Source organism: Canis lupus, chromosome 20, assembly GCF_048164855.1.
Source record: "Canis lupus baileyi chromosome 20, mCanLup2.hap1, whole genome shotgun sequence".
In the NCBI taxonomy this organism is placed as follows: domain Eukaryota; kingdom Metazoa; phylum Chordata; class Mammalia; order Carnivora; family Canidae; genus Canis; species Canis lupus.
The window spans coordinates 25,117,027-25,144,969 of record NC_132857.1 but is presented as its reverse complement, the minus strand read 5'-3'; the positions used below and the strand labels follow the sequence as shown (position 1 = coordinate 25,144,969).

General features: G+C 37.7%; 1 protein-coding gene across 15 annotated transcripts in view; it reads right to left on the bottom strand.

Moving 5' to 3' along the window:
• The window catches only part of LOC140611775 (uncharacterized), a 121,684-nt gene that overhangs the window by 60,698 nt on the left and 33,043 nt on the right, over window positions 1-27,943 (bottom strand). For 14 of the 15 annotated variants that reach the window (XR_012012982.1, XR_012012981.1, XM_072788662.1 and 11 more), the window contains 12 exons: window positions 21,963-22,112; window positions 19,267-19,308; window positions 18,547-18,631; window positions 14,896-14,973; window positions 12,617-12,677; window positions 9,690-9,878; window positions 7,932-8,107; window positions 6,454-6,615; window positions 4,502-4,611; window positions 3,798-3,987; window positions 2,446-2,557; window positions 406-581 (listed from right to left, as the gene is read on the bottom strand). Coding sequence is in view for 13 of the 15 variants with exons in the window: in XM_072788662.1 (XP_072644763.1) it covers window positions 406-581; window positions 2,446-2,557; window positions 3,798-3,987; window positions 4,502-4,611; window positions 6,454-6,615; window positions 7,932-8,107; window positions 9,690-9,878; window positions 12,617-12,677; window positions 14,896-14,973; window positions 18,547-18,631; window positions 19,267-19,308; window positions 21,963-22,112 (1,531 nt within the window). In the remaining 2 variants the exon portion in view is untranslated. Of the gene's footprint in view, window positions 1-405; window positions 582-2,445; window positions 2,558-3,797; window positions 3,988-4,501; window positions 4,612-6,453; window positions 6,616-7,931; window positions 8,108-9,689; window positions 9,879-12,616; window positions 12,678-14,895; window positions 14,974-18,546; window positions 18,632-19,266; window positions 19,309-21,962; window positions 22,113-27,943 lie in introns of those variants that run through there. The other variant, XM_072788663.1, reaches the window with a different exon arrangement.

Genomic DNA, 27,943 nt, shown 5'->3' with positions numbered 1-27,943 from the left:
AGCAGATTCATATATGCCTCAGGATGAGTCTTTATGCTTAGGTAAGATATTTTCAGTTGTTAGATTAAGTAGACTCAGTTGAAGGAGACCTGAGACTACTGTGAGTTCAGGAAGACAATAGCAGAATGTGAAGATGATTCATGCACACAGAGTCCATTTTGACTGATCTGAACAAGGCCTACATGGGTCTCTGTGGAAACAAGTGGAATGGACAAAACGTCGTTCTGTTGTATTGGCCAAATGACTTTCCAGTAGGTAAATCAAATGACACTAGCAAAGCTTCTCAGCCAAAGCCAGGGACTGTCTAATGATTTCTCCACTTGAGGGTTGGTCTGCATGAGAACACTTGGCCTCTCCGAGGTCCCTCTCCTCAGGAAGGCAATAAAAGACCTAACTGAGACCTACCAGTATTGGTAAGGGCATGATGTCCTTATCAAAGATATCCGTAAGGGAAACTCCAAAGAGCTGTCCTGGTTTTGCAGACAGTAGAGCTGTGCACTGGTTGTACTGGGAAGTGCCAATGCGCTGGCAAAAGGCCGAGTCTCTAAAAGAAGTGCTTTTCAAGGTGTTCTGGACTGAATCTAAGGAAGAAGGGAGATTAGTGTGTTTTAATTCACTTAGCCTTATTTTCACCATTACCATTATACAGTGTGTTCATTGCAGGGCTAGAAGAGGGAAACTGAGTCATTTGTTGTGTAGAACTCTCCATGTTCTGATGTTGGCTAACAGCATCCTCATGGCATTGTTGAGTTCTTGCCCATATCCTTCACACTGATGGTTAAACCTTGGGACTTGATCAGATTGAAAGTCAGTATTTCCTGTGCCATCAGTTACTGTCTTTGCAATGCAACAGGAGGCACTGAACCTGTAGATGTTTGTTTTCTACTGGAGTGAACAGTGGGTTCAGCTGTCAGATCTGATTTTAAAAGCTAGAAGGATTTGGTATCCAAATCAGGCTGAGTTTGGAAATCCTCTGCTTTCACATCCAGTCTGAGACCAGAACTGCACAGATGAGTCTCCACTGAAGTGTTATGTGAATCATAACCAAAGCAATGGTTGTGTAAACTACTGAGTTATGGAATGATTTTTATTATCCATATAAAAGTATACAACACAGTACAATACAATTCAAAAGGTATGTCATAGGATATGATAGGCATTGAAGATAGAGGAGATAATTTGTGGGAAGATTTCCTCAATATGAATATATGGGACCAAGGAAAAAACTTTAAATGGAAATAGCTGGGTCTTGGAAGGGGTTCATTTCTCATTCATTGGAAAAACAGATAAAGAGGAAGTGTCAAGGGTCATTATGGAGATTCCAGTCTTCAGTAACTTACTAAACTGTAGACATGTAGGTGGATGGACCACATGGGGACTTGGTAGCATTCTGCAGTTGTGCTCTTTTGGAAATCACTATCACTCTCACTGGCTTGGATTCAACAGTTTGTTTTTCTGTCACTGAGGACATGAAAAACAAACACTTGTCTTGCACCAGCATATTCTCAGACATGGCACTAGACTCATCTTAATTCCTGATGACACGGATTGTCCAAAGGCTTCCCTCAACACAATGAGGTATATGTCGTAAAACGAAGACATGTCAAAAGTATGGAGGGATTGATGATGTGTGTCTCCAGGTTCTGAATCTAAACTCTGTTTTACAAAAAATGGGGTGTTGCCAGTGAGCTGTGATTAGCTAGGCTCAAATAATACTCGCACTAGTCTCAGGGGAACTTCTCCTAGTTCTAATATTTGCTTTTTAGAAATGTTTTTACATCCCTTATCTTATTGAATCTTGACAACATTTCTAAGATTTAGACATTACTTTTATCCAGCATTTTAGGCATGAATAGAGTGATACCAAGCTAGTAATTGGCCAAAGGTTGTATATCTGATAAATGGGGGCACTGGAGTTTGTACTCTGGAGAGATGATTGACATCAAGTCAAGTCCTTTTCTCTCAATGATGCTGGTTCCTTTCAACTCATTTTAAAGAGCACTGGAATCCTGTGGTGCCTCAAGAGCCACTGATCAAAAAGAGGATGGAGCAGGAATAAAAGTCGCATGCTCTGGTTTCAACCAGAGCACATTTATATATTATAAGTAGAAATTAATACTTATGCATTATACGTTTAACTACATATATCATATAATATAGATGTGGGATCCATTTAAAATTGTGTTAAAAAAAATTCCCAAACACTGTATCATACCATGCTATCTCCTAATACTGCCAGAAACATCTGGAAGTTTCTATGCTTTCTTGGGTCTCCAACAGTGTGAAACCTCCCTTGACCTGCTAGCCAGTCTTCAGAAGAAGGAGCAGCTGGGAATCATTGCCCTGGGGATGCTCTGGGCTCCAGAACAGGGCTAAGTATCTGCCATGACCCTTGGGAACCTTGCTGTCCATGTCTCCCTAAGCCTATTAAACTATTCACAGTACCTGCAGCCTTCTCATTGTTATGACAACTCTTTGAATTCTCTCCCAAGAGAGAAGTGATGTCTTCTCCAAATATCTTGAGGCAATTTTCGATCAAAAACTGTACAAGAGAAGCCTGTAATGCAAAAAGAACACAATGGGGTGCTCTTTTTCATATGGAAGAGTTAGAAGTCACATTTTGTTTATAGACCTTGGATCTAACCAAAAATGTGAAAGACTTCTATGAAAAATTCAGAGTTGATAAAAATATATAGAAACCCAAGTTCTCTAATAAAATAAGAAAGAGTAATACTTTTTGTTGTACTTTGGGTACAGATTTTAAAATATTACTAGTCAGTGGACTAAAGTCCTAATTTGTTGCCTAATTTAATACCTAACATTGTGATACCAAAGGTTACATCTTTAAAACTAGGATAGTTTTCAAAGTAATGTACCTTCTAAAAGTTTATGTATTTTGTAAAATTTTGCTTCCAGAAAATATTGGATTGTAACTTAGTATCATAACTGATTAAAATGTAAAAAGCATAGACAAAGTCCTATGAAATCCATTTCTTAAATAGGGAAGAATAGTTTTTGGAAAGTGGATATTCTTGTGGATTTTTTTTTTTGATGTTTTCTTTTCTTTTCTTTTCTTTTTTTTTTGAGTAAAAACTCACAGGGCTGGGGGAAATCATGTCTGTCTGTCTAACCACAGTCCCTTCTCATGTCTTGCTTTGCTTAATGCTGGCTCTCGGCATGAGCTTGGGGAAAAGCTGTCATCTTATTAGGCATCTGTGGCTTCATTAGGATGTTCTGGAATATCTCACTAGTTTCTGTCTGATGTAACAGAGGCAAAAGAGTAGCCAAGTATTTTTCTAAATGAGCCACAACTTTCAGAGCAAAGCCAATGTGTTTGGAGCCATGGGTGCTCATAGTGCCCGAGCCACCTAGGATGTGCCAGTAACGACCACAGGAGCTGGGTCTTGTTACCATTGTGTTATGAGGAAACCATGGCTTTGCCCAAGGTTACAAGCTCCCCCCTCCAGGATCAGGCTGAGAGTTGAACCTTGCCTTGTCAAACTCCAGAGCCCAGGTCTTTTCTATCATATTATATCACTCTTCTCTCTCTTTTGTTTAGTCAGTCTAGTATTGAATCTCCTGGATGGGAAAGAAGCGACTCAACTGCTCTGCGTTTCCCACTTTAACAACACCCCTTCCCATATTCCACCAGAGAAGGATAGCAAACTCTGCCATTCCAAGAAAGCCTATGAAGATGTGCACTTTTCAGAACTGATCCTTCGCAATTACTACTACACATTTCAGATTCAAAGCATGGATTCTAAACCCCAGGGGACACATATGAGAGATCTCTCTACCTTTTTAATGAAGTTGTCTTCCAATTCCAAGCTGCAGGAATTAAGTGGACAAAGAATGCTTGGGGCTATACACACTGATAAATCATAAGCTGTCATCTGATTGGATGAGGATTGTTGCTCAATGTTGTATAACACACCGAAAAGGTATCGCAAGAGAACAACATTCGCTTTTGGCAGCTGTGTTAGAAGCCTAAAGTCAGAAAGATGCACTTTTGAATAAGGCAAGTCATTGCACTTAGCAGTTGGAAGTATAGAGACGGAAAGCAGAGAACATCTTTCTAGATCTAGTATGCAACCTGCTGTAGCAGAGTTCCAGGCATGAACGTACACAAAAGTGTTTTACCAAATTCAATTTCTGAGCTAACCCTCTCTGGTTAAATGTTCGACAAACTTTAGGTTATGCCACTGGCTGTTGATGCACTGGCATCTCTCAGGCCACTGACTTTGTGTACCAGTTTCATATATTCAGAAGTTGTACAGTGACTAAGGAGTCAATGTTAATAAGTTCAGGAGAAGTACAATAATAGCCATAAGGCATGCTTGTATTCTGAAACTGGCCTCCATTGGTGAGAAGAATCGAAACTATTTGGCATTGAATGTTATTTTAGTGGTCAAAGTGGCAAGAAGGAAGCCAATATTTTCCTAATAGTATATTGGCTGTATTCTGAGCCATGACCAGAGTAGAGTAATTATTGCATCATTACCTCTGGGCTGCATTTATTTTTTCCTTCTCAGTCACTTCGTTAAGAACACCAAGCCATTTTTCATAGAGTTTGGATGAAAGTAAACTTCCTTCGATATTTTCAAGAAAATCCTTATGTGGATAAAAGAAAAATACACACAGACACACTCACATATGCAATATAGATATTGGAAATATTACAGAGAAAACAGTTGCAAACTTCAGTTCAGTCTCTACTTACGTCATAGATACCCAAACTGTGACCCACATGGAACTCTGCTCTGATTCTCTATTGACTTGCACGTGAAAAGCAGGTGTGTGGATTTTCTCCAACAAAAATGAAAGCATCTAAGCAGAGCCTAGGCTTCAGTGTAAATGAGGACAAAGCTCCCTTCTATCATATGGCACTTTTGTGTGCTTTTCTGCAAACTATTACAAAAGCTACTCTCATAATCGCTTCATTCTTCCTTTCCTGTACTGTACAAAAGTAGAGAGTCTAATGGCAAACTCATGATGGTCCTGAGGATGTATTCATTTCTAGTGTAGGCCAATTCTCCAGAGAGTTTGACATGATACTATTCAGGCCAAGGTTGCAGAGTCTGATTCTCCACAAAGATTAGTCAACTTTAGGTAGGGAAAGCTTCAGAAATGCCTAAGAACTCTATGCACACGTGGTCACCATCTTCCTAGTCTGTGCCTATAACACGGAAAGAGAAAGGATCCTACTAAGTCTTGCTAGAAACATCAATTGTATGTGTGCACCTTCAAGAGGGCAACACTTATCATGCTATTTGAGTACCTAATGTATCATCATTCTTTCCCCTGTCTCTTGATGCCTATATATATATTTACTGGTGTGTTTTACTGTAGTCCAATGTAGTAGTGGTCAGGGACTATTGGTATCTTTCATATAGTTGAACAGAAATGGGGGACAAGCTCTGCCTATGTCTCTGCCTCTCTCTTTCTCTCTGTGACTATCATAAATAATAATAAAAAAAATTAAAAGAAAAGAAATGGGGGACAAGAAAAGACCAAATGTGACAAGGAAGGACCAAATATGACCTTGATTCTAAGAGTGTCATCATTACTGCCTTAACTTAGTTTTGTTGATAACTGTTAGCAAGTGCCAAGGTAGATGGATTAAATTCTCTATTCTAGTTCTCACATCTTTCTCCATTACGGTTTAGCAATAGAACAGGATATCTGTGATGTAGCTGTATAATTTCCAAATTAATCTAGTTCTTGAATCGATCTCTTGACTTTCCAGAATTCCAAACTACTTTTGTCTGTTGCACCTACTCCAAAAGTTCGATTTATCCAAACTGGCATGTAGCAAGAGCTGGTTAACATGTCATTATAACCTTGGATGGTGGGCTAGACATCACAAATATTAACTAAAGGATGCCGAGGATGTGGTGAAAGGAGACACAAATGGCAAAATCCTTCCTTCATGAGTTATAAAGTAAAAGACATCAAGAAACAGGAGACAGTGATGGTTAAGAATGATTGGTCACCTCACTGAGCCTTTTTGTATTCCTCATAAAGTAAACATTTGCTTACTATTGTGAAATTCCCTACCTATTCTCAAATTTTTCATATGATTTTTCTTTTGGAAACTGCCTTCATTAGGAGCGTGGTGAGGATGTCATCAAAAGCAGATGTTTGCTTTGGTAAATATTATGTATGTGTCAGTGTATACTTTGAAATTTATTATTATTACTAGTAGTCATATTAGTATTAGTATTTTGCATGGAGTCCTCAGGTAGGCTGTTCATGGTGATAACAGAAAGTATTTCTAATTTATGGGGCTTTTAACTCCTACAGTAGCTTCCTTAAATTTGATTTCATGAAGTGTTTTCCAGTTTGACAAGTTCTTAATCAGTTATGCCTATGTTGGTTCCTGGGCAATCGTAATGAAAGACACCAATCACAGCTTCAGTTACCCATGTGTGGTAAAGCTAGAACTTTCCCCACCTTTAAAACACATGCTACCACATGAACAGATTTGCTGTAACAGTTAACTCTGTCCCCAGAATTTAGTTTCTCTTTTAGGTTTCTGCATGAATTTATACAGGCTGGTTTTCTGAAGATGCCTTCCAGGAGTGGTCCTTTCCGATTGATCACGGAAAGCATATCCTGTAGGAAAAAAAGAAGAGTATATGGCATTTCATATCCCAAGCCCAGAGCAAAAGCTTGCTTCCTTTTTGAAAGAGCTAGGCTATCGGATGGTTTACGGTTTTAGAGCTGGAAGACTAAAGTCAATTTAGATTCTTTAGTCAATGTCTCTCTATAGTTTTACCCAAAATCCACCTTACATACACTGAAACTTTGTAATCACTTATTTAAATCAGATTTTTTCATTGAATTTACCCTTTTAAATCAAACTTCTGTGTTTCTAGGCCTTTGTGGAATCCTCGCCTGTCTCCTACTTTACCAGTTTTGGCTCCTTATTCTCTTACATAGATGCCCTTCCCCATGTTTTCAAATCTTTTTGCCATACTCATTTCCCATTTGTTGATTCCTCTTTAAGTGTTTGTATCCTCCATTCCTACTATCTCTATTTCCCTTCCTCTTTAAAAAAAAAAAAAACAAAACCTCAAATGCTCTCTTCTTATTATCTGATTACATTTCTTTCATGAGTCTTTCACTGTCTTTTGCTCTATCTTCATGTTCTCTCCCTGCAGTATAGAAAGATAATAAGGGCTGGAGTCTGATAGACCAAGGGATCGGAAACCTATTATCATTCTGATCATTTGTGTGACCTGGGGCACATGCGAACTATATTGAAAGCTAATTCATTTGTAAAGTGTGGAGGATAATAGTTCCAGCTACCCCCTAAAATGGCTGTGATGCAAGGACTGGGGTAGTAGCAAGCATGTAACTAACATGGTAAATTTTTTCACACCTAGGATAACATTCCCAAATCTAGTGCAGGGTTGCAGAGGTACTGGGTACTCAGTAAATTTCCACACTGAAAATTCAGTGCACTGATTTGAGATAACACAGGCCAAACGCTGTGGCTGTCATTTAACATGCTCTTTTAGAATTAGCAGATTCATATATGCCTCAGGATGAGACTTTATGCTTAGGTAAGATATTTTCAGTTGTTAGATTAAGTAGACTCAGTTGAAGGAGACCTGCGACTACTGTGAGTTCAGGAAGACAATAGCAGAATGTGAAGATGATTCATGCACACAGAGTCCATTTTGACTGATCTGAACAGGCCTACATGGGTCTCTGTGGAAACAAGTGGAATGGACAAAACGTCGTTCTGTTGTATTGGCCAAATGACTCTGCAGTAGGTAAATCAAATGACACTAGCAAAGCTTCTCAGCCAAAGCCAGGGTCTGTCTAATGATTTCTCCATTTAAGGGTTGGTTTGCATGAGAACACTTGGCCTCTCCAAGGTCCCTCTCCTCAGGAAGGTAATAAAAGACCAAACTGAGACCTACCAGTATTGGGAAGGGCAAGTTGTCCTTATCACAGATACCTGTGAGGGAAACCCCAAAGAGTTGTCGTGGTTTTGCAGATGGTGCAACTCTGCAGTGGTTTTTCTGGCAAGTGCCAGCGCGCCACCAAAAGGCCCAGTCTCTGAAAACAGTGCTTTTCATGGTCTTCTGGCCTGAATCTAAGGAAGAAGGGAGATTAGTGTATTTTAATTCACTTAGCCTTATTTTCACCATTGCCATTATACAGTGTGTTCATTGTAGTGGCTAGAAGAGGGAAACTGAGTCATTTATTTGTAGAACTCTCCTCGTTCTGATGTTGGCTAACAGCATCCTCATGGTGTTGATAAGTTCTTACCCATATCCTTCAGACTGATGGTTAAACTTTGGGACTTGATCAGATTGAAGGTCAGTATTTCCTGTGCCATCAGTTACTGCCGGTTACACTGCATCAGGAGGCACTGAACCTGTAGATGTGTTTTCTACTGGAGTGAACAGTGGGTTCAGGTGTCAGATCTGATTTTAAAAGCTAGAAGGATTTGGTATGCAAATCAGGCTGAGTGTGGTAATCCTCTGCTTTCACAGCCAGTCTCCCCTCAGCCTCAGATTTCCTCTTTGGCTTTCTGAGTGCTCAAGTTCTACCATCCAAAGGATCTGCTTCTCAGGACACAATCTGCCTGAGCCCTACTTCTATGTTCCTCTGCTCTGGGCCATCTTCAAGGATGACTTGCTGCAGTCAGGGTCCTTGGGATGTTGTCATTACATGCTGGCCCTCTGGTGGCTGTGTTTTCTTGTCATACCCCACCAACCCACCCAGAGATGATGTTTTCGGTTAAATAGGTTGAACATTTACTGAAAAGAGACTAAACCACAATGAAGTGTGGAAACACACTTCCTCACACACACACTCAAACATATATGTAAATATACACCTACACACAAGTACAAGGCTTGAAAGAAATCATAGAAAAGCAAAACAATGAGAGGTTATGAATGCATTTATAGAGGTTATGAATGCATATGCACCAGTTTCCAGAGATGATTTTTAATTACTCAACATTCCCTATGAAGGAAGAGCTTTCCAAAGAAAAGGTGACCAGCAGTGAGAAGCTGAGTTCAAAGTTTCTAGTGCTCAGCTGTGAATGTTTCCCTTTGAAGATACCTTAACATTGCTTAAATAACTGATTTCTTTAAGAGTCAGCAGATGAGCCAAGTTGTCGAAGGATAAACAAATGAGGAACATTTCACCAAATAACCTTGAACACTCGGCCACTTGGCTTTTCTGGGATGTAGTGAGTGCATCACCACCTCCACTCATGTGGGTGCCAGCCCTGCACCAGAAGCATCCTGGTCCTGCCACTGAGGAAGCTTAGCATTTTAAAGCTTCAGTTTGCTCAACTTTAACATAAATGATGCTGCCTACAACTCGTTAAACTAAATATATGATATACTACTCAGCACAAGGCATGGCTCAGGGCAGCCTTGAAAGTGCTCTGGGGATATAGAGAAAGACAGGAGTTAATGGTCTTCCCAAAAGATTTAAAACAAGAAAACAACCTTCATAGAAATGAGTTGGGTCTTGATGTCAGACTTTTGAATTTTTCTAAGCTTGATTTTTGGTAGTGTTTGCATTCTTTCCTATACTGTTCCTCCTCATTGATGACAATAAGCTCACCCAGAAAGAATAAACTGTGTGTCTGAATTGTGTTTAAGCATGGAGACATGAGCCAAGGGAAGGCACTTGAAGAAAGGCAAGTGGCTCACCTCTCCCTTGCTTGTTCTGGGCTGGGTGCCTGGGCTTCAGTATGAAATGGATTTGCATGTCTGTGATCTTCTGCTCCAGAAGGAGGGACTCCTGAGTAGGGGAAGGAGAGACGGAGTCCTCTGCTTCCTTTGGCAGCAGTTTAGTAGATGGAAGATGGCTCATTTTAATTCCATAGGGATGTTCATGTCCTGTATGGAAAGAAACCTGAATATTTAGGCTGATGGTGATGGCTGTCATCAAACCTACCTTACCACGAGTGTAAGCATCACCCTATTTGTATATGTTGGTATTTTTCTGGGACTTCTAGATAAAGAAGGCTGTGCCTCCTGAGTGAGCATCATATGCACCCTTGTGGGAACACCTTACAGAAAGCGTGTGCCCAAGGGAAAGATTTTAAGAAGAGAAAACAATTTAAAGCATGTTACATGAAATACATATATTCATGAGTGCATTAAACAATGCTGACTTTTTCTGTGTTTCTGAGAATGTTTAAGTTTTTCTAGTTTGTGCCTTGACACTAACTAGATCTATACATCTTAGGCAAATTACTTGACACCGTCGAGCCTTACATTCATTCTTTGAAATGCTTGTCCACACACAAACTTATCAGAGTGAATATATTAATAAGCATTGGTGGTTAATATTTTTTATTTTTTATTTATTTTTTATTTTTATTTTTTGGTTAATAAATTTTTAAATATTTGGAGTATATATATAAAGAATTGCTATCTTCACTATTCTCTCCAACAGAATGTCAGTCGAACAGATTTTTTTTTCATTTCCTTTTGTCAATTCTCCAGCCAGAGCTACTCGAGAGTAGTGGGATGTGTTGCCCTTATGCTTTATGGTTCCCTCCCACTGCTGCCCTCCCTCTATGGGTGTCCTGCCAGGCAATGATCAGAAGGAAGGGTGTGCAGAGTGGGAAACCCAGAAGCAAACTGTAAAACGATGGTTAGAGAATAGAAAACCACACCCACAGCCATCCAGAATTGCCTGCCAAGTGATTTGTTTTGCTCTTTTATGCTTTAAATTGTTTTTCCTCTCTAGAGAATTCTCAAAGACCCTATGCAATGATATGGATTTCATTTTTTAAGAATAGAATGAAAATTCTCATTCTGTCATTTCAGATTTATTATTGAATGTACCTAAAGGAGCTTTTGCTGTTCTTTTCATCCGTCATAAATGCAATGTTCACAAGAATCACAGGGACTTCCCTCCATTAAGGAAAAAGAAGCTTCTATGACAGCAATACAACCAAACCAAGATAACCAGGAGCTAATCCACAATTGAGAATTGAGAGTATGTTTAAAAAATGCATTTTGAATGCTGTAATGGATCATCATGAACAACAGGCTCTTCAGATTCCTTAGAGCTGCGTTCGTGTGTGAAGCTATTCAAAGTCTAAAAAGTTATCATCTACATCATTTTTATCTAAATTAATGCACTTTATTAAAACATATATAAGTATTTAGCTTTTTTCCTTTTTACTGCTAACCATTTTTTTTAGATTTTATTTATTTATTCATGAGAAACAGAGAGAGAGAAAGAGGCAGAGACACAGGCAGAGGGAGAAGCAGGCTCCATGCAGGGAGCCCAATGTGGGAGTCGATCCCAGCTCTCCAGGATCACACCCTGGGCTCAAGGCAGTGCTGAACCGCTGAGCCACCAGGGCTGCCCCTGTCCAACTTTTACAAAGATATCAACATTAATTCAAAACAGGAAGTGGTACTGGGGGATTTTGATCTCAGTGATGAGCTTTGTGACTCTATAGTCTAAGACTGGGAATATATATTTTGCAGAAAGAAATTGGTTGTTTTTTTTAAAAAAGGAAATTGGTTGTTTAGATTTCCAGATTATTTGAAAAAGAGTTATAGCTTCACAGGTTTATTAAAAGGATAAAGAATTTCTTTTTTTTTTAATTCATGACAGACACACAGAGAGGGAGAGAGAGAGGCAGAGACACAGGCAGAGGGAGAAGCAGGCTCAATGCAGGGAGCCCGATGTGGGACTCGATCCCGGGTCTCCAGGATCCGGCCTTGGGCTGAAGGCGGTGCTAAACCACTGAGCCACCCGGGCTGCCCAAGGATAAAGAATTTCATGTAAGAAGGAATGCTTTAAGATTTCTAGAAGAGATTATTGTCACCATTACCATCTATTACTATACTTCAAGGTCTGCTACCGACCCTGTCTTCTTTTTCTTTTTTTAAAATCCTTCCATTACTGGAAACACTAAACAATTTTGCTAATCCAAAGATTTTTTTTCAGAGAACTTGTGCTAATAACTATTTTAGAAGAGGTGCAATCTGTTTATCAATAACCTTAAGATCAGTGATGGAAAAAACCTGAGAAACAGCAAAGTGCAGGCGATTTCATCAGTGAAGACTAGAGGAGTTTAAATGTGATTATCTCATTTTCTTTATGATGCAGAGAAAAGTGGGCACAGGGCAGGGGTGTTAAATACATATCTGTAACCAGATTCAGGGACATAACTGGATTTTAGAGGATTCTCACAAAATAGAGGCTTCTTAGTAGTTAGGAACTAGAATTCAAGATTGAAATATGAAAAATAAATGTATGGGAAAAAAATTCCCATCCATTTTGCTTTCATACCTAAGTGAGTAAATAAGTAAGTAAATAGTAAATAATCACACTTTTTCAAGACAGCTCTGTTTGTCAGGTAACAAGAAGTAGAAACAAAAATTTACATTTCTCTCCCTCACTAAATCATAGCTGCTGAATGAAGAGATGTTATCAATGCCTGGGAAACAGTACCTGGTAATTATTTAATAAACATGTGAGGGAATATAACATGTGATTTTCACTTTTAAGGATTTTGAAGCTTAAGAAAGAACAACCATTACTTTGAAACTTTGAGTTACAATTTTGAACCTAATCAATCCCATCTTAGATTTTCCCTGACACTTACCAGTTAGTGGAAGTTTTTCCTTGCCAGAACTCACCCACAGCTGGAAGTCTTTCTCAGAGCCCTTGGAAACAAAAAGAACTAGGTGTCAAAACAAATCTTTCACAGTACTTGAAGAACACATTTCCTTAGCATATCTGTGTTTCCAAAAAGAAGAATTGGGGCCAGGATAAATGGCATTTGGTCCATGGAGGTAGCTATAGTACTTGTTAACTAGTTCCCCTCACAACTTCCAATAGACTGTCCCAGATTCTTGTAATTTTTGATAAAGACCGGGAAACCATAGTACAGCCAGCCCCTCACTTTGTGGGTGATCCATGGCATAAGAAATGAGATTTGTGTCCCTTTACTACGGAGTAAAAGTCTCATCTCAGAGTCCTCTCTTCTGCTGTCTCTAGACTCCTTGGATAGTGTTGGCTTTTGTCTCCAAATGTCTCTGCCCAGAGATGCATGTTGTCCAGAGAGCCATATACTCTGCTATGACTAATCCTGAGCAAAGTAACTTGAGAGGCATCAATAGCTCAGCAGCCCTGAACAAAAGGAGACAAATGCCCAAGAGACCTTGAGGAGATCGTGGAGGGAAGTCATCCACTGGCTTTGGGGCAGGCAAACCCCACTTTAGGGAGAGAAAGGATGAGGACTCTAGACAACATGTCAGATGCAGAAAACGATTACTCCCAGCAGAATTATTGCCCAGTAATACTGGAAATCCCAATTGTTTGAAACAAACAATTCTAAATTATAAAGATTGCTGAACTATTTTAAAGAGTCTTCCAGGAGACTAAAACAAAAAATGTTTGAAATAGAATTATTGGTAATAGTTACCATGTGCCCTTGACTCTTGACTAAAAATCATGGCCTTCACCTTATGAAGGAATGTCACAGGTATGGATGGGCACAGACACAGATACACACACACACACACACACACACACACACACAGCTAAATCTGCTCAAGATTGTGTTGCAAATAAGAAGTAAGAGCTAATAAGGTAGGGTAGGGTTTGGAAATGCCATGCTGGAATCCTTTAAATCAGGTATACATAAAGCCAAATAACCCCAGTTCTTCATTAAAATAGAAATTCTTTGCCTAGTGACATTGATCACTTTAAGCAAAGAAAATCACAAACGTGAAATAAAATGAGTTAAATCATTAATCAATCTCCCCACCTTCATCCCTCAAACCACTCACTCTCTTTTCCAGGATTTAATTCTTACTTAGGGTTTATATATCATACAGGTTAGAAATGTATGTAGAGATGTGCTTTAGTCAGTACATATAAATTCAATTTTATTTTGGATGTATTATTAAATGTTGTTTGTACAGAAATCATTGATCTCTTCTGCCAAATTCCAGTTGCTCTGAAGTTTTAAAGGGCTTTATTATACCATTGGGTCAGATAGAATTTACAAACAATCTTATGATTATGTCACGTCACATTTACAGAGGATTTTGGATAAGAAGCTGTGCTTTCCAAGTGCTCCCTTTGGTTCTCTCCATCTATCACTGTCCCTCTTTTTTCCCTTATAAAACCTCATCCTCAAATATATTTCTCTTTCATAAAAAGATATCAGCAACTCACACGAGCACCATCAAAAGGTAAAGAACAGACAGTTAAAACCCAAACAAGATGAAAGTGCTATGTACAAATGCCCCAGATCCATGGTCTTATTCAGAACTTGTCTTTGTCTTTACCAGTTCCTAAAGAGTATGAGCTGCTTCATCCTCAGGATCTGCATCAAACAGAGGTAGCTTGTAGCCATGTAGTCTTTATGTCAAAAGGTACAACAGAACATGTAATTTAGGATTCATTAAACAGATTGAGTTCTTCCTTGTGTGATAACTAGGGTCAATAGGGATGGGGACGTATCAGAATTGAAAACACAGAAAAGAGTCCAATAGAGGAGGAAATATTTAGAAATTTAGAAACAAAAAAAAAGAAATTTAGAAACATTGTTATTGTCTGTATTTAAAATATATACAATAAACTGCATGTTGTTATTAGCACTCTAAAATTATAGCCCAATTTTAGGCTATGACTTTGAATTTTCAGAAAATTTAAAATGGGAATATAAGATAGCACTCATGTATAAGCTAATACTATAGCTTTGCTGCCTTCAATTTCTAAAGTTGGAAGGACAAAATATGACTGTTATCTACAATAATCAGCTGTCTTATGATGGGAGGTGCACAACACACACATACACATACACACACACAGACACAAATCTCAAAAGTCAAAGTTGGTTCGTAAACTAAAAATAGTTTATAGGCAACTTACGGTTATTCCCAGCATTGTTAGTAACATGTTGATAGTGTCATTTGCCGTGTCGGAATTTGTCACTGTTATAGTTACGGACTGTAAAAAATAAATAAGAAAAATTGCTACAAATTTTTTTTAGATTTAAAGCATGTGACCAAATAATTGTCAAATTATTATCCATACTCCAAAGGTAAAGCTTGTTTTCAGGTAATGACAAAGTAAAGCACGTGTAGAACACGAACCCTTAATTATATTTTCATTTTTTTTATGTAACATGAAGCTAGTAGGAAACATGTCAGTAAAACATATATTTCCCTCCAAGAATTTGTGGCATACAAAATACAGCAGCTGAAGCAAGGAAGAGAAAAACTGAGAATTCCAAGAGGGCACTTGGGTGACCCTCAGCTCCATAAGGCTATTTCCAAAATGGTGGGAGGGGGATAGTATTAAAGGAAGGCACTAGATACTTTCCTCTCTTACTGAGTTGTGTTTGTATAGTATGGCTTAGTTCCTTTGTAATTACATAGTCGGTTTCAGTAAAATCAGATAAGAACTGGCTATGAAAGACACTTTTTTTAAAAACTACTATTTAGTCTGTATTTTCTTTGTCAGGCATCATGATTAACTAAGACTTCCATTGTTGCAATCTGTTAAGACAAATAAAACCAATGAATCTAGGAAATGAGACTGGAAATGTTAGAAGTTTATGTTCTATTCACAACTCTGCCAGTGAGTAGATACTTATAATAGCTCTCTATCAGACCATACATTGAGAAACTGCTCCATACAACTAGGAAAAGTTTACAGAAAATTTTCTGAAAGGGGTTAATAGGAATCTGAGATGGATCTATAAAACTATCTCAATTACAAAAGTCATTTTAAAATAAGAGAATATGTAACCAGAACATTTACTATGCATACAGTTTTTGTAACATTTTTAGGCAATGGGGCCTGTGTCCTTCAGGAAACAGTGCATAAAGAAGAAACAGCACAAGTGGACACTCACAGGCCTTGAAAATATTAAAAGCAAAGTTAAAAGATGCTCTTTCATAATTCATTCCTTGTCCTTTCATTGTATTTTTCTTCCTATGAATTGAATGCAATTACTTGATATCACAGATGGTCCAAAAGTAATTCAATAGTCATTCAAATAGTCATTGAAATAGTAATTCAAGGGATGTATGTATATTTTCCTGCATGTTGTAGGATCTCCCAACAGACAAATTCCATTAGAAGGAACTCTCTCTAAACAAATAACTTCAGAAAAACAAACTATTTTTTGAAATAATTCAAAAGAAAAAGAAAAGTTAGTTTTTGTTCATGAGTCAAACTGTTACTTAATATATGAAGAACCAGGAAAATGAGATCAATTTTCAAGAGCTGAAGCCACACCTGAGATGATCTAGATGCTTAGACTATTAGCCAAAAACAGCTATTACAATAATGCTCAATGATACAAATGAAAATGTGCTCACAATAAACAAAAATAGAGGCATCTTAGTATAGAAATAAGAAGTATTTATGACTTTTCCTTTTTTGAGAGGAAAAATATTTAAAAATAGAAATTTTTATCTGAAAAAATATTTTTTAAAAATTTATTGACTAGGCTACATTGCATAATGGAGATGATGAAAAGAAGTCAGTGATTTGAAAATAGATACTAGAAATTATCCAGTGTGAAGAAGAAAAGGGGGGAAAAGATTGAAAAAATTAACAGAGCCTGAGAGATCTCTGAACAATGTGAAAGTGTCTGATATGCAAAGAATGGAACTGTCACAAGGAGAGAAAGAGAAATAATGAGGAAGGAAATATTTGATGTAATAATGATTAAAATTTCCCAAATTTGGTGAAGGCATCAATTTATAAATTCAAGAAATTCAGAATATGTCAAATAGGACAGATTCAAAGAAAACCATGCTTAGGTACTTCCTAGCCACACTGTTAAAAACCAAAAATAAAGAGAAAACTTGAAAGCAGCTAGAGAAAAAATGACAAATCACCTACTGAGGATTAATGTTTAATCACAGACTACTCATCAGAAAGCATCAAGAGCAAAAGACTGGGACATCTCTAAAGGACTAAAAGGAAAAAATCTGCAAACAAAATTCTACATCCCCAAAAATATCCTTCAAGAGTCAGTGTCAAAAAATAAAGCCATATTCAGATAAAAGAAATTAAGTAAATCTGTTTGCACCAGTTTTGCACAAGGAATGCTAAGAATCATCTTCCTACGATGAAGTGAAACAGTGCAGTGGGAAACCTGGATCTTTAATAATGGGTGAAGAACATCAGAAATGTTTATTTCACCCAAACTATACCTCAATAAAGTTGATTTTTAAAAAATTCAAGGTAATTTTCCAAGGAAAGTTCTGAATGTAAACCACTGCCACAATTGATATCAAAGGCAGAGACGAGAATGTGCTCTGCTGCTAGAGAATTCTCTCTCCTTCATGCAGTGCATCTAGCCTGCACTTAGCAACAGATCAAAATATTTGCATGGCTTTTGCTTTATCCAGGAATATCTTTTTTTTCCACCTTCAAATAATGTTTTGTGTGATCTAGAGCTACTTCAAACTATAACAACAACCACAAAAAAATGCCATTTAAAGATACCCAAAGTATCTTGTTCATCACTGTAAATGTCTTGGCTACTGTACTACAATTTCAGAAATCAAATTTTACACACAAAACTGGGCCAATTGGTTTGATTTTTTTCTCCCCACGGTATAAAGAAATTGAAATAGAAATATGCTGATCCCTTAAAAGTGTCATCCCTCTTAGTTCAATTCAATCCTGATATTCCTTGGAACAAAAGACTTTTTAAAACTCCTCTGCATTTGACATAACTACTCAATGAAACACCTGATCCTTAAGTGGATCCTGTACTAGAAAGGAGACATTATTGAGGTCAACTGACAAAATGAGAATGGGAATGGCAGAGTAAAGTATTATGCCAAGGTTAAATTCACTAAAGGTGATAACTGTAGAATATCTTTATTCTTAAGAAATGCTTAGGTTTAAGGAAAAAGGGCCATAGTATATGTATGACCCTCAAACGTAAGTATACACATACATGTAATAGACAGAGAGAAAGAAAATAAGTGATAAAGCAAATGGAATAAAGTGTTACCAATAGGTGAATCTAGAGAAAGAGTATACGGGGTCTTTTTGTATTACTTTTATACTTACAACTTTTCTCTGAGTTTATAGTTATACCAAATAAAATATCTGGAGGGGAAAAAGGACTGTGGAGACAATCCAGACCATTCTGTATGTAAGTGGTGGCCACTGGGGAAAAAATGGTTGATTCTAAATCACTGTATTACAAGCCACTATAAGCAATTAGAAGGATCCAGAGAAATGTTATAGACACTTAACATCCGATACTCTTTCCTTGCTTAAGCACTGTAGTATGTATTCCTCTTGCTTCATATTACCTAGGACGCAGTTTTTAGGTCTATAAAGCAGTACATGGAGAGGGGGAAAATACATTTTTCCTCATGGTACTTTTCTAAATATTCTCTCTCTCTTCCTACCTTTTGCTCTCTCTTTCTTCTCTCCCCAACTCACTGCTTCCTCCCTCTCTGTGTCTCCACCTCTATCTCCATCTTTTTCATTCAGTCAGAATTAGGAACTCAGAATTTAATTGTTGGTCTTAAAAATACTCACACAGGCACAGTTCTTGATGTTCTCAGTGAAGATTTTGAGGAGAATGCTTTTTGGCTGCTCCTTCTCTTTGGCTAGCATGATGTACCTAATCGAATTTGATAGTAACCCAAAATAGAGTAGGATAAATTACCTTACTTTCCAATCAATTTATGTTGATCATGTTTTCAACGTACTTTGTTATTTTTAAATGCATATAAATAAGCTCAGCAAAACCAAATTTTGGGTCAGAAGGAAACATGCAAAAATATTTCAGGAAAATAAGCTGTGACTCGGAAAACAATGGATCACTCTCGTCATGTGAGATTTGACCAGCAGATCCAGTCACCAAAGCTTTCCTGCCTAGCTAGACCAGAGGGCATACTAGCACCTTCAAATGTAGGAATTAGAAGTTGCTTTCAGCATTACTCGGTAGGGTAAACTGCACTTATGGAAATTTAATATATGTTTTGAGAATAATGTTAGCTATAATCATGAGGTTGGAGAGCGGGGGAAGATGAGAGTGATAACCAGAATTTCATAAAAAATAAGCAATATATGCATGTAAAGGAGAGCAGGTTATTTGTAGTAATGGCCAGGGTACAATTAAATAAGAAATCATTGGAGGATAGTGTAACAATTTCTACTAAGGGAAGGGAACATAGTTTGGGGGCACTGCTTTGAAGAGATCTACATTTTTTCCATCATGGGTTAAAGACTTATAATAATACATTGACAAAATACCTTTGAAGGTAAGAACGCCATTTTTCCTTTTGTTCTGAAGAACTGCAATTTAAAAAATGAGAAGAAAAAAATTGAGGAACGTACAATACTCCTACTAACATATTAAGATCACCATTCCAGATTAAAAATATCAGGAGCCCGTTGTTAAGGGATGTGGATGTGTAAATTGTACTCCCCTTAGAGTTGGGCTTTTGGTGGACTCTATTAAAGCAATGGGAAGTAGATCCTAAAGAGGAAGAAAAGTTGATTTCAAATCTGAAAACTTAATTGTGACTATGTGATGCAAGCTATGTGATCACGGGCATGTTGTTAACCACTTTGATATTTAGTTTCCAGAACTGGAAAAAGGTTAATTATAGCTCAGAGTGTTCCTGCAGCTGCAAGGGCTATTCGGATATAAAGAATATTACCATTCAAATTAAATCACATTTAAGAAATTTAGCAATTTGATGGAACTGTCTTGGCTCAGAAACAAGAATATCTTTTTCAGAAAAAAACACCTGTAATATTTTTATTTCTTTATACATATGGCAGATTGTAATATGTTAAATTAGTTCCTAAAAACCGTATTCTTCATCACTGTGATCTTCTGAGAAAGATCAATCCCCTGATGCAAAATTACTAAAGATCAGTATGTTCTCTGCTAAAATTTTCACAGCATTTAATATCCAAAGTTGCAAATGTCTTAAGGCTCATTCACATGTGGGCTTATCACTTACCAGCATTTTTTTGGTTGTGGTAAATTACACATAAAAGAAAATTGACCATTAGTGACCTTTAGTATATTCATCGTTCTGTGCAACCATCGTGACTGAACATGTTTATCACCCCAAAGCAAACATGTGTCTATTAAGCAGTCACTCTCCCTTCCCTCCTGTCCCTAGCTCCTGTTCCACATTTTGTATATTTGTTGATATACACTTGGTTTCTTTTTCTTTATTCTTTCTTTCTTTCTTTCTTTCTTTCTTTCTTTCTTTCTTTCTTTCTTTCTTTCCTTCTATCTTTCTTTCTTTTACTATTGTCAACAATACTGCTACAAACGTTTGTGTATTTTTTTTTAATTTTTATTTATTTATGATAGTCACACAGAGAGAGAGAGAGGCAGAGACATAGGCAGAGGGAGAAGCAGGCTCCATGCACCGGGAGCCCGACGTGGGATTCGATCCCAGGTCTCCAGGATCGCGCCCTGGGCCAAAGGCAGGCGCCAAACCGCTGCGCCACCCAGGGATCCCCCAAACGTTTGTGTATTAATTTTTGCATGGACATATATTTTCCTTTCTCTTGGATATGTGTCTGGAGGTCATATGTAATTGTGTTTCACTTATTGAGGAGCCATCAAACTGTCTACAGTGGCTGTCACATTCTATAATTCTACCAGCAACACTACTCCCCACCCTCTCCATCACCATTTCAGGACCTGTCGCATCAAGAAAGTAGAATGCCCATTTAGTGTCCCAACCTGCCTAGGTGCATAGACACAGCTTCTAGTTACTCATGCCAATCCGCAGAACAGTAATAATAATCAATAACAAAAGCATTAGGTGCCAGATGTTGTTATATGTGCCTTCTATCTATTTATACAGCCTTTTTAACTAATAGTTAAATGGCTTCCACATTTTCCTCCTATTAGGGGGAAATTTTTTTTTTGGACACTCCCCTACCAAACACTTTATATATTCCCTTTTTTTTAAAATTCCCATTTGAAACTCTTTCCTTCCACTTGCAACCTGGAGAAGATATTAAGCAATGGGAACTGATGATCTTTATGCAAAAGAAGACCTGCAGAGAGGATATAAATACATGTTTCTTCCTAATAAGATTTGAAAATTTTTCATTAATTCAACAGCTGCATTATAGGATTAATAAATTAACAACTTGTAAAGATTTTTGTTGTCTTACATTTATGATGACCTGTGAGATTTTGGTGGAGTGGGGTGAGGAGAAGAAAGCAGTGTGTTAAGTACAACCGCATAAAACAGGAATGAGGCTTGGGGTGTGGATGTTTCAAACAGAGATGCAAGTGTGGCATGATCCCTGTAAACTCAGAGGTGTCTGCTCAGGATATCCAGGGTCGAGATCCACATTCCCCATCCTCTTGTCAGCCTAAAAATGTGTCTTACACAACTAAACTCTACTCAATGGAATCATATTTTGTTTTAGATCGTCACCAACTAAGATAATCTGTACACAGCAATTCAGGCAACCTAGTATCCAACGGCATGATCAATTTATTTGTATAATTACATACTGATGTTAAGGGAATTAACTTGGGAGTGTAAAAGCAATTTTTCAAATTTAATTGGACCCTTTAATAGTACTTGCTCAAGAAATCTATTCCGGTGATTTAAAAATGCAGATACTCCCTGGGAATCAGAGGGCAGGATCTTGGAGAGGAGACCTTGAACCTCACTCTGTTGATTCTCCTTCCACAGAACTAGAACTCCTAACTCCTCAAGTGGCTACTAGAGCCCATTTGAAAAACCATTGATCAAAACTGAAGGAAATTACTCCAGTAGTTCCCACTATACATTATCTACTTGTTTCCATGTGGATATAAGCACCTTCTTAGGCCAAGTACAAGGCAAAACAAGTGTCATGGGAGGTCAAAAAGTGAGTCACCAGCTTGGTAGACAATAGATTTCAATGTTATCCTTTTCAAGCCATGTAGATACAGGACACCAAGGCATCGGTCTTACCTGAAGGTGGCCACAAAGTTTACCGTGGGCCAGCCCAACACAAAGGACCTCCCAGAACTGATGTTGGCATCTCCCACTGTATCCATGCAGTTGGCAATCCACATGGTGTTCAGTGGTATTTTCTTTTTTATCTTAAAGTTTTTCTTATACCTAGAAAGATCCCAAACATGACCTCTGTTAGTTCATTTCAAAATGTTATGGGAACAGCTGTGTTCATTAGAGACCAGTTCTCACTGCTCCGGGGCAAATCAGGTCTCCCACATCTCTATTACCCTCTGTGCACACACAGCAAATGGTTAGATGGGCCTTTGCAATGTGTGTGTTGAGCAAATTCTGGCTTGGAAAACTGAAAACACTCTAATGGCAGCAAATAGCCATATTTTTGAATGGTGAGTGTTGAGTAACCACTGTATATTTTAGAGCTTTGTAGGAAAACCATTAATTCATTTGCTATTGCTGGATTTGTTACCTATTACACATAATTTTATGGCTATTATTGCAGTTAATTATTCATTTATGACTTGCATACTTCAAAAAGTGTTTGAGGGGCTGAACAAAGGTACATGATACATGACTTATAAAAATAGTTATACAATTTTTTTCTTAAGAGAGACAAACCAAGGGCACCTGGGTGGCTCAGTCAGTTAAGCATCCAACTCTTGGTTTTGGCTTGGGCCACAATCTCAGGCTCTTGAGATCATGCACCTGTGTAGGGCTCACCACTCAATGAGGAGTCGGCTTCCTCTCTCCCTCTGCCACTCCCCCCACTCATGCTTGCTCTCTCTCTAAAATAAATAAATAAATAAATAAATAAATAAATAAATAAACAAACAAACAAACAAACAAACAAATAAATCTTTTAAAGAGTGTGAGGGAGAGAGATGAAATCAAAACAAAAAAAAACAAGCTTGGATCAGAAAGATTTAAAAGTTACTTTCAACCTTAATTTAAAAAATATTTTCTAGCCCTTAAAGCATAGGTTATTTTCAATTTGCTTTCTTAAAATTTTGTCCATACCATTTTCCCATAGATTCTGGCTAAAACAAAAAAATTGTTAGCCTACAGACTGAGCCCAACTGAAAAATCATCCATCCATCCATCCATCCATCCATCTGTCCATCAATCAATCCAAGATCAGTGGTTCGGAGGTCTTATATGTAAGTCATGGATACTTCCCATTTCTCTGAGGGGTAAGAAGGGGTGAAATGGGTTTTTGATAATTTCTGCCTAATCTTCTTTGACCTCAAAGATAAAAACCACCATTGATTTATTTTGGTTGATTAATTAATTGATTAATTTGGTTAATTCACAACTTTGACTCGCAGGTGGGCTTGAGATTTAAACAGTTACAAGTCCTATAAGGAATGCCTGGGGAACTTGGATCCTCCACTCTGGAACTCCTTAGTATTCAGAAACACATGTGGAAAACACTGAACTAAACTGAGATGAAAGACACCTCATGTGCAAAAATCCCTATGACTCCACTGATTCATGGAAAAATTAGAGCTAAAACTCTTCAGTGGGATTTATGAAATAAAAATAATCTTTTAGGAAGCCCACTTGAAGGATAATGTAGATTCAAAGCTTAGGACACAATGAATATAAATATGATGGATACCAATATCTTTCCATATTTTTTTATTTCAACATTTTTTTATTTCAACATTACAGCCAAGTGCCTGTATCTATGTGCTTGAAGATTTTTATGGAACATAGTCAATTAACAGATAAAATCATTTTTCTAGATAGTAATTCAAAAGGCATTGTCATGTCAAAAATATATGCCCAAGGGGAATGATAGACAGGTATCTGCTTGTTTTTACAGATTTTTTTCTTTCTAATATAGGTATCTGTGTATATACAGACACCTAAGATCCTGTGTGGAAACTTCCAAATACATTGACCTGGAAAAAGCCATCCAATAACCTTAGTTCAATAAAGCACCAGGATTAGTTGAACCAAGGAACGATCCTAGAGCCCAGAGTGTGGTTTCTACTCTCCTATAACGTTTTGAACACTTATCATATGCCAAGCTCTGTTCTAAATATTTTATAAATATAAATATAAAAATTTAATCCTCAAGCAACTACACTAGATGGTCTCTATTAGCTCCATTTTACAAATAAGGAAACTCACAGAAAGTTTAAATAAATTGTCAAATGCAGGAGACAGGGTTTGAACCCAGACAGCCTAACTCATAAGCCCATGTTTGTAACCACTTGACCGTGAAGTAACCTTTTCATCTTTCCTACCCTCAGCCTCATTTCTGTCCCCAGAGCCATCAGCCCAGCTTTCTCATGGGATTTATATTGGGAGTGAGAGGATAAATCTCAAGGCATTATATTAATAAAGCCAGTTGCTAGCTTGGAAATATTTAAAACGTGTTACAACAAAGCTTTATACTTCAATAGATTCTTCTAAGGTCTTACTGTGTTTCTTTACTCTCAATCACTGACCCAACTGGATTATCTCAGCAGAAATTAGAAAGCGATAATCTACTGTAAACTGACTTAAGAAGAAGAGGAGGAGAACTGCAGTTTTTATTTCTAAAAATAGTCATTTATTATAGTTGTATTAACATGATGTCCTTCTTGCTTTCCACTACCTTAATCTTTATGCCAAAAGGTAAGCCCCAGTGAACTGGGGAGTTTTGCAGAATTCTAGGGAGATATCCTCTGTTCTAAGATAGAGGCATTCTCTTACAAATGTTGGGAGCAGGGGTCATAGTCTATTCTGTAACTATTCGTCATTTCACGACAGTGAGTTAATAGTCATCTTCATCTTTTGACCAAATTAAATTCATTTTTTATTTCATTTCTACATTCCTTAATAACTTATTAAACTCAACACCAAAGAAACAAACAATCCAATCATGAAATGGGCAAAAGACATGAACAGAAATCTCACAGAGGAAGACATAGACATGGCCAACATGCATATGAGAAAATGCTCTGCATCACTTGCCATCAGGGAAATACAAATCACCAATGATACACCACCTCACACCAGTGAGAATGGGGAAAATTAACAAGGCAGGAAACAACAAATGTTGGAGAGGATGCGGAGAAAAGGGAACCCTCATACACTGTTGGTGGGAATGTGAACTGGTGCAGCCACTCTGGAAAACTGTGTGGAGGTTCCTCAAACAGTTAAAAATATACCTGCCCTACGACCCAGCAATTGCACTGTTGGGGATTTACCCCAAAGATACAAATGCAATGAAACGCCGGGACACCTGCACCCCGATGTTTATAGCAGCAATGGCCACTATAGCCAAACTGTGGAAGGAGCCTCGGCGTCCAACGAAAGGTGAATGGATAAAGAAGATGTGGTTTATGTATACAATGGAATATTACTCAGCCATTAGAAATGACAAATACCCACCATTTGCTTCAATGTGGATGGAACTGGAGGGTATTATGCTGAGTGAAGTCAGTCAGTCGGAGAAGGACAAACATTATATGTTCTCATTCATTTGGGGAATATAAATAATAGTGAAAGGGAATATAAGGGAAGGGAGAAGAAATGTGTGGGAAATATGAGAAAGGGAGACAGAACGTAAAGACTGCTAACTCTGGGAAATGAACTAGGGGTGGTAGAAGGGGAGGAGGGCGGGGGGTGGGAGTGAATGGGTGACGGGCACTGGGGGTTATTCTGTATGTTAGTAAATTGAACACCAATAAAAAATAAATTAAAAAAATAACTAATGATGAGGAATGTGATGTCTAAAGAGGGTGTGAGCTAAGTTCAGTCCCTTTTTCTAAATTCTTCACGGGTTTCTACTAGTACAAATATCTTAATATTTTATCAAATAGATACTCTTCTTTCTTTTTTAAAGATTTCTTTTATTTATTCACGAGAGGCACAGAGAGAGAGAAGGCAAAGACATAGGCAGAGGAAGAAGCAGGCTCCCTCTGGGGAGCCTGGTGAGGGACTTGATCCCAGGACCCCGGGATCATGACCTAAGCCAAACGCAGACACTCAACCACTGAGTCACCCAAGGGCCCCAAGTAGATACTGTTCTTAAAAATAAAGTAATTTTTATTTTAATTTTTAAAGTACTTTAAAGTACTTTAATTTTTAAAGTAATTTTTATTTGAAAAATAACTTATTTAGTATTCTAATGAATACCAAAAATGATAAGGAAGATTCCATTTGACTTCAATTCTTGTGAACACAAGTTTCTAGTGTATGAAAGAAGTGAGAAAAATCCCCAATTTTCACTATTAGTAACATCTTGTACAACAAGAGAAATAGAATTTCTTTGTGAAGAAACAAACATTTAATTCCCCTCATTATTACACACAAGCCAAAATTCACTAATTCTGACTGAAAAATAGGTAGAAATTAATCAACTATTCAATTTCTGTTAAATTCTGTAGTGTCAACCTAAAGATGAGAGAGTCTCCAGCTGAAGCCTGAGGGTGAGCTGAGGTAAAATGGAACCTGGGTCAGCCTACCCCCTTTTTTATGGCTAATTGGAAAAATTAGGCACTAAACTCAGATTATTCATTTGAATAGATTGATTGAGGGTATTGATTCCTCCATGTAAGACCAAGGCATGACAGGGATGAAATATGTTTTTTTATTTCAGGGGCTATTTCTTCTTAGTTTTTTCCTTCTAGAAAAAAAGGTAAATTTTTTCATATTAACAGTGATCAAAAATATACCAAAATATTTACTATGGGAATGATCTCATAGTAGTTTTCTAAAGATTGTGGCAAGCATTAAGTGCTGCTTGCTACTGCTATGGATGAAATTGTGTCTCCCTCCCACTGCTTTCCCACCTTCTTACCATAAAGCCCTCTCTGCCAGTATCATCATGTTTGGAGCTAGAGCTTTTGAAGGTAATTAAGTTTAAATGGGATCATCAAGGTCAGGTCCTAATCCAGTAAGATGGATGGTCTTGTAAGAAGTGGGAGAGATCTGTATGTGTGTACATACATGCATTGAGGACATGCCTTGGGGTACACAGTGAGAAGGCAGCCGCGTGCAAGCAGAAAAAGAGCTCTTACCAGAACCTGACCATGATGATATCCCGAACTCGGAATTCTAAAAATCTGTGTTCTCTCTATATCAAAGACCTTGGGTTAAATATGAAATTAACATGCCTGTGATCACTTACATTTTCTAATATTACCAATGTATAATATAAAGTATATAAGATAATCTTTTGGGAACTGAGTCTCTTTCAAAGAACATTAACAAATAAATTGATAAAGATTTTGTCACATAAAAACCCTTGAGTAGACATAAGGACATATCTCAAAAGCAATATGTGAAAGATGAAAAATGTTCAACTTGTTTTGTCGTAATGAACCATTCGAAATAAAAATTCAGCCCTTCAATAGATGCAACTCTCTAGTGGAAAAACAACACTATCTTTTTATAAAAATCTTTTTAGTAGAACATCATAGGCTCTGTAAAACCGGCTGAGAGGTAAGCAGCACCCAGGACAATAAATAGTTCTAGTAAGAAAAGGAAAGTCTTCTCCTGTCCCTAATGCTATAATAATTACAAAGATAAAAGAAAAGAAGAAGAACATATTCCCCTTGTAAATTGAATATGAGTGGTCTGCAAGGTCCTAAGAACCAGGAAATGAGTTTGCTATTTGTTAGCATGTCTCTTGGGCTAAGGATGGAAGGGTACAACATGGTATGGAAGGAAGAACATGGCCTTCTGATGAAGGCAGGCCTGGGTTGGAATCTCTTGCATGATTTCCCTATGTATGACTGGACCATTTCTGAGACTTCCTCTGTTCCCATTTTCATCTCTGCAGCCTGTGGATGATAAAAAATATGGGCCTTGGAGGGCTGTGAGAAATATTTTCTTTATTCATGAGAGATACACAGAGAAAGGCAGAGACATAGGCAGAGGGTGAAGCAGGCTCCCTGTGGGGAACCCGATGTGGGACTCGATCCCAGGACCCAGGGATCACGACCTGAGCCAAAGGCAGATGCTCAATCACTGAGAAACCCAGG